The 7,719-nt window shown below is 42.6% G+C and overlaps 1 protein-coding gene across 11 annotated transcripts in view; it reads left to right on the top strand.

Moving 5' to 3' along the window:
* The window catches only part of Fhit (fragile histidine triad diadenosine triphosphatase), a 1,329,438-nt gene that overhangs the window by 1,055,660 nt on the left and 266,059 nt on the right, over positions 1-7,719 (top strand). For all 11 annotated transcript variants that reach the window (XM_010643166.2, XM_033757040.1, XM_010643170.2 and 8 more), the window contains one exon: positions 1,027-1,056. In XM_010643166.2, the coding sequence (XP_010641468.1) occupies positions 1,027-1,056 (30 nt within the window). The remainder of the gene's footprint in view (positions 1-1,026; positions 1,057-7,719) is intronic.

Here is a 7,719-nt window from a genome sequence, read left to right as displayed (position 1 = left end):
TATATAGTGTTTATTCCTTCCCTTAGATACCCCTACACAGATGAGGAAAACAGACTTTTATAAAACCACATTTACTTTGTGTATTCTTTTTGTCTTGATAGAATATATTTATTTTTAGTATCAGTTTCAACCTATTAAGTTTATTATGATGTTATTTCTCTATTTTTCAATATCAGATGCAACCTATAAAGTTGACTTCATGACCCACTGATGATGCGCTATCCCTTCTAGTTTGGAAAGCACTGATGGCCACGGTTCTGCTAAACCCTTGCAACAGCAGGAGAACAGTTCTCAGCCTATTGGTCAGGCTCTTAGAGGCAGGCAGATCTTGCTAAAGTCAGAGTGGTAATTCCCCGTGGGAAGATTTGGGTGTGGAGATGTTTCTTGTTCTGCTTTCCCAATCCCACTAAGCATCTGCTTCTGCTTTGTCTTATGGCTGCTGACCGGGAAAGTCCTCTCATTTTCAACAAAGATAGTAGTTTTTTTGGACTTCAGAAGCTGGGAGAGGAAAGCAGGATTAGCAAGAGGTCCAGCCACAGGGAACACTCTCTCCCTCACCAAGGTCAGGATAACCTGAAGGATCTTCCCACGCATCGTACCCCATAGTCTTGCTTAATGGATACCGGTTACAGCAGATTTCCTGAGTAGAGACTTAAAGGAGTCAGACATTAATTAAACCACCATGTCTGATTTAAAGATAACTGAGAGGTGTGATACTTCACCTCCCCAAACATTTTCAGCCTGCCTTTTAATGCAATTAAAACCGTAGCCAAGAGCAAAGAGCATGAAAAGTAGCAAGGGGGTTGGCTTGCTGGATAATTTAGATCATTTTTATATATAACTTCTCACGCGCAGGCAGAAAAGGAGAACTGTCTGGTCCCACACACTGGAAGTGAATGGTCCCCATGAGAATACTATAAATTAACACACAATGAAATTGGATCTGAATTATTAATGGCGATATTTCCAAATAATCAGGGGGTACCATCTATCTATTCTCACTCTGCTGTTTTCCCCCCCTCCTAGGATGGCCTTGAAGCTGGACAGACTGTGAAGGTGAGTGCTTATTATGTGCATACAGATTAATAAGGGGCAATTATGAGAACTAATAAAAAACCACAGCGAGTCATTGGCAGCACATTCTGTTTCACTGTGTTGTCTTCGAGGTCAGAGAGACCCTCGGCGTTAGAGCCATAAATCCTGGCATTATAAACTGTGCCAAACAATATGTTTCCCATTAGTTTACAAGACATTTCCTCTTCGTAGTAAAACCATGACTGCGTAAACCTGAAAATGGAAACTAAACCCAGAGGGCCGGAAGCACCCGGTGAAGTTGTAGGAGTTCCTGGGAGGCTGTGTCTAGGACAGAGCACATTGGATACATGTGGTCTTTGTGGGTCCCTCGTTAAGCCGGGGGTGTCTCTGACATACCTTCAGTTCTCTTCATGTCGGGTTTGCTTTTTCATTCTCCCAAGGGCAGGGACAGATGTTTTGGTGGCCGAGGTGGCCCTGAGTGACTGTTTCCCTGCCCTCCTGGCCTTGTGTTTCTCACTGTTCTTCTTCTACCCCTATAGTTACTCTCTGTTTTTTTTTTTTTTTTTAGTACCAAAATTCAGACCTAATTTAGCAGTGGAGCTAAAGTGGGGGGTGCTTTTAGGTGTGCTAGAGAGAAAAGGAGGATTTATTAGAATAGTCTCTGATTCCATAGTAAAAAGAAGACTGAAATCCTGGTTGATTCCAAAGCTGCATTTCACTACCTTTCATACAAATGCAAATTTCTATGTAGTTAGGTCCTGTGCATAAATCTTAGAAAAGGCAACTTTTTTTGGTGCTAGAAATCAAAAGCAAGTTGGACTGAGGTGCTAATGTTATACTTTTTTATGGGTTTTAAGACTGATTGCTGAGTGGATAGGACCAGACAATGCCAATGAAGGAACATGGGTCCTTTGTGGTTGTGATTGTGTATGGCTTTAACCCTGAACACAGCTCTTGTATGCCTGGAAAGCACCTTTGAGGAGTGATGTCTCTCAGAGGGACTGCCACCAATGGACCACAAAGTCCATGTGATAAAAGGACTAGTTCTCCAGTCTCTCAGACACATAACAGTGGAGAGGTGGACAGACGGACCCTCAGCTTCCCTCTAGCCCACTCTCTGCACCTCCTCGTTATTCTTCCAAATATGCAAGCGCTATAAAAGGATATAAAGCCCATGCCTTTTTTAAGGAAATGGATTCTTGAAATACAAAACCCAAATGCTTAAACTTAGTTACCACAGTTTTAAAACTTCAGTGTTCAAATGCAAATTCCAACCACACCAGATGAGCTTTATTGCTGTATCTATTTGATGGAATTCCTTCAACCATTGAAAGTGACAGCATAAAAGTAGAACTAGTAACATGGGAGAATGCACAAACCTTATTAAGTGGAATACACAGGTTGATAATATGCACATATTAAACACAGCTGAAATTTATATGAATAGATAGGTTATATGATCTCAAAATTCTAAAGGGAGACATTTAAAATATTTGCTGTGCAAGCAGGCTTGAATAAAGGCAGAAAGTAGATTACAGGGGAAGAGAAGGGAGTGGGGAGTGACTGCTAATAAGAACTTTTTTTGTGATGAAAATTATGTGGAAACAGAGTGGTGATAGTTGTACAACACTGTGAATCTACGAACGCTCATTGCATTATACTTCCCAAGTCTGAATTTACAGTTTTTATCCCTGCCTTGAAGTAATAATGTAAGACACATGGGAAGAAATAAACAAGCGTTGAGTCTAGCAGGGCTGTAAACTGTGGCTATAGAATTTGACTGTAATTTTAATGTTTAGGTTGGCTTTGGTGCAGTTTTATTCTTCACATATCACACTCACATGTTAATTGAGGGCAGCTTCTGTCACCACTATGATTGTTTAACTTACACTGTTTTTTTTTACCTTTTTATAAAACTTCAGTTTATCGGTACACATGTATAGCGCGTGCCTTCTAGGCTCCTCGTAGGAAGTTGGTACATACACATGCGTAACACATCCATCCCTTACCCCTCTTCTCCCTATGCCTCCCTCCGTCCCTCGATCCCCTTTCCCCTTAGAGAACAGTCTATCTGTCTACTTCCTATTAGCTTTTATTTTGCTCTTTATTTCCTTTAAAGTCAGCAAATTACATTATTTTGGGCACCTTTCAATTTTCACTTGCTTTTGACCTGATTGCAGAATTTACCCACGTGCACTAGCGGGGCCATGCCTGTCCGGTGCACAGTGACTACGAGATAAGCCATCACACACTCACCCCTCGTGGGCAATGAAGTTTGAAAATTGTCTAAGACAGATTCCTCTATGGAAAGGCACCTCATCTGTTTCATAAACTATGATTCTTTAAATTCACTTTGGTGATGAGTTAACAGCAAAACATTAATTATTAATTCACTGGATTTGGAGTTTTCTCCAAATTGAACCCAGGGCTACATTTCCACCGCTCCTCCTTTATTTTTCATGCTATTTTGAGACACATCTAGCTGCGTCACTCATTTGCCTAGATTGGGTTTGAGCATTCTTCTGCCTCGGCCTTCTAGAGCGCTGAGGTTACAGTCATGGGCGACCGCACCTGGCTGTCAGATGTTAAGTCTGCTAACAGAGAACGTTGCAGCTGGGACTTGGGAATCTTCGTTGTTAAGAATTCTTTGCTTAACAATGAACATTCTTTTACCCCATGAGTCCAGAATGCAGACATTCCCTGGCCTGCCTCGGTTTGTCTTGGTAACATGGTGAATGATGAGGGTCACGGAAGCAGGACTCCCGGCGCAGTGCTGTGGTCAGCAGCTCCTCTGGGAGCGGGACAGCGGCTTTGCATTCAGCCGTCGCATTCTGAGAAGCACGGCTCAGGACTGAGCGCGCTGTGTTTTGAAATTCACGCAGTTGCACATTTTGAAGCGGGGTTTATCAGCCTGCCGTGGATAGCGCACGACTGTTTGCTTCCTCTTCGCCTGTGTGTGATGTGCAGCGTCTGCCTGGTGCCTGGGCTCTGGTTTGTCTCAGGCCAGTAATAGCAGTGATGAGCCTGGGGAGGGTCTTTCCCCCGAAGCGACTGTTGTTTTCGGTAATGAAGGTGCACAGCCGACTGAGCCCCTGAACATGATGCCACTTCAGGCTTTTTGTTTTAGAGGCTTTTGATTCAGCTTTACAGAAACAAGGGTAGCCTGGCTTACTTGGTAAGGCACTAGCAGCAGGAAAAATGGAAATATCGAGGTAAAAGAGTGACTTTTTATTCCGCAGTTGATTGGTTAGCTCTCCTCCTTGGGTTTAACAGCGGTGGGATGCTGCCATCCACCAGGGGACTATTGCATGAGTAGTGCAGACTGGAGAAAGACTCTTTGCTCTCCGCCACGGAGCTCCACACAGCCCACTAAACCTCCTAATCCACCCCCTTCCTTATTTAATTTGTGTCAAGGCACTCTTCGCTGTTTTTAAACTAGTTTTGAGTTGGCTTATGTTTCTTTAGTCCCCTAGAATGTAAGTTTGCCAGGGACCTAATTCTGTGATTGTTTCTGATGGGGCTCAGAACTTGCTACCCTAAAATGTGGCACTTGGGCCTCCTGAGTATTTTGACACGAAGGAAATTAAGGAAACTACGGAAACAGGTCTCTGGTCTGGTCCCAACTTCCTCCCTTGAAGGAAGCCGTAAAAACATTGTCCCTTACTCCCTACCCTAAAAGTGGGCCATAAGACTCATGCCAGAAGGGCCCTGCCCTGTGCATACCTAGGGGCCAAGCAGACTGAACAGCAGGCTTTCCTGAATCAGCCCTTGGGCCTCCAGGCACGTTTGTTCATTTCTGACAGTCCATAAAAATGCAGTTTTCTTCTTACTTGGGTCTTCTTTTCTGAAGCCTCTCATGTCATATAAAACTCAAAATTATTGTGGTTATCTCTTGTTAATTTATGTATGCTTTTACAGGGATTTAGCTACAAACCTAGTGATGGGTAAAGAAAATGTATTACTTTTTCTCCCCTACTTTTGCTCTAACTTTTGTTTGGGGAGAAGAATGGAGAAGACAGGACTTTGCATGATAGAACAAGTCTTCCAAGTTTCTAACTTTAGTTAACAGGAAATATCATATGATGTGCATTTGTTTTCCAGTGAGCTGTCAGGAGTATGGGTTTCCTGAAATTTGTATCAAATATCTCCCCATTCCACACTTCACTGACAAAGGCGAAAATTTCTACCAATCACATTCCCGTATTATAATCCAAAAATGTAGTTCAAACAAATCAAACTATTAAGGCAATTTTCACCCCTTTAAGAGGCATACTGTTTAATAAGTATAGTATAAGCTATCCTTTTGGGCAGTTACTAAGCACATCTTTGGGTGGGAGGATGTTTTAGGTATATTAAAGAGAGAGATTTATGCTACGCAGTCAATCTGGAATCTCACAAGAACTACTTATAGAATATACTTACTTATACTCTTCTGTGTTTATGGTGCTTGAATGCCTTACCTAGAGATGTACTTTTATGATATTAAGGGGGAAGTGTCTCTTAATAACTTGAAACATTAGCAATTGCTTTTCAGATTGCTCTAGAAAATAAGAAAATTAGTTCTGTAAAGAAGTGTGATTTAAAAAAAAATTTTTAAAGCATCTGTTAACAAAATTTTTATGATCCTAGATCAGATCTTTCACATGACATCGAGGTTTGGCTATTTTTAAATTTCATGAACACAGAAGATTTTCGCTCCTAATGAAGTCCAATATTTGATACCCATTGGCATCAGTCGGAAGCTCTGTAGAAATATTAGCTCTGTAACTGACTGCCCAACTTTGGCCCAGCCTGTTAACCTCTTGGTGCATCTATTTCCTCATTTTTCAAGAGAGGAAACCCAGCCTATCATATTGAGAATAACCGACTTTGACAGTTCGTGTGTGCAGTGGAGCTCGGCTGGGATCGAGAAGCACGCGTGGAATCGGGAACCAGACCGCCTCAGTGCACAGCCCAGCCCCCCACACCACCTCTGGTGCCGTCTGTGTGTTTCTCAGTATCAGTCTTAACTTTAATTTTCTCCCCTGCAAAATGAGTGTACCCAGCAACCATAGTGTCTGCTGCCCTGCTGAGTTCACTGAATTAATACACATGGAATTTTCTCGCTGTTAATTACTGCCTTCCAAGTTAAAATCTTGAGAAAAGTTTCCTCTGATCGTAGGACTTGTGTGGCTTGAAAATCGTCTCTGAACTTATGATAGAAGTGACCACTCTAACATCCAGAAGTTTGCCTTTTTACTTTAGGAAAAGTACTGCCCCTCTGTCCAGGTAGATTCAGCCTCTGCCCCCATCTAGGTGCTTGTGAGCCAGTAATGGGTATGGATCAGCGGTGACCTTCACTGGTCCCTGAACGCTCACTCCTGTGTTGAATCCATAGGCCCGGTGTGGGCTTGGGGCTCTGTTGGCACAGAGGCCACAGAGATTTCAGTGTACGCTGCAGCCCATGCAAAACTACTCAAAAGGGCAATAAGAATCTGGTGTGGGATTGTCCTGCCATTGACACCACCCTCGTCCTCTCGTCGCAGACTGACTCCTTAGAGAGATGTGGGGTGAAAGCAGCAAACAAATCTTCCCAATGAAGGGACTTGGTTATTCATTATTTTCATCTGGAAAGAATTTTCAAGAGAATTTCAACTTGCCAGAGGACGTTTATCCTTTGATTAAAGCCAGAGTGAACCGTGCCTTGCCTGTTTCTAATGCATGGATTTATTGCCGGTAGAATTAGCATCTTCTCTTCTTGTAGAACTACCTTATAATTTGCATCCATTCCTGGAGTAAATCCAATTTGACTGAGCTCAGTAAACCAAAAACAATTGCAGTGCTCAGGGCTGGGTTTGGGAATACCTGTGGGAACGGAGTCCTTCAAGGGTGTTAAGGGTCCAAGTCCTTTGTCTTATAAGTGTCTCTGATTCCTCCTGCCCTTCCTGGTGATTTAAGAACAAGACCTTCAAGTCCTAGTTCTCCTAGCAAGAGAAGGGGCTGGGAGCCTGCTAATTGCCTTGGGAAATTTCTTCTCTCCTACTAAACCTGCAAGCTCTCACCTAAGTAAGTATCACAGCATTGAATTTTTACATTTCTAATCAGTTAACTTAGATTTTCTTGATGCCAGTTGGGTCAAAGGACTTAAGAAAAATTAACCAAGCCCCCAGTATTTTCCTGCTGAATTTTTTTTCCCAAGTAAATGGCAGCCAAGGCAGATGGGGTGGGGGGCAGCTCCAGCAGTGAGGATGGGAGAGTGGGAGGGCATTTAAAATACACCTATGAAGAGGGAGGAACTTTCACCTGCCCCCGTGTGACCCTGTGCAGGGTAACACTGGGTGTTCGCACTCATTTAAAAATTTGTAAAGTGAATAACTTAATGGTACCTTACCTCCTCCTAGTGTTGTGAGGACCAAATCAATGAATCAGCATACAGGTGTTTAAGTGTGTGTGGCATATAGTGGAGTCTCTAGAAGAGTTTGCTATTAGTTTCATACTTTTTATTTAATTCTCACTAGAACTTTCAAAGATGAGCCTTAATGTTCTATCCTTGAGGAAACCAAAGTTCCTAGAAAGTTATGTACATTAAAAGCACAACCCACCTCTTCCTTATATTATGCAGTCAACCTGTGTAAGACACAATCTCACTTCCACTCCATGGAGCGTGAACAGCCAAAAAGGCCTCCACGATGTTGGGTCCTATAG

This window comes from Fukomys damarensis, unplaced genomic scaffold (assembly GCF_012274545.1).
Source record: "Fukomys damarensis isolate Sample0158 unplaced genomic scaffold, DMR_v1.0_HiC HiC_scaffold_28, whole genome shotgun sequence".
In the NCBI taxonomy this organism is placed as follows: Eukaryota; Metazoa; Chordata; class Mammalia; order Rodentia; family Bathyergidae; genus Fukomys; species Fukomys damarensis.
The sequence above is the reverse complement of the archived record's forward strand: the minus strand, read 5'-3'. Positions and strand labels throughout refer to the sequence as shown.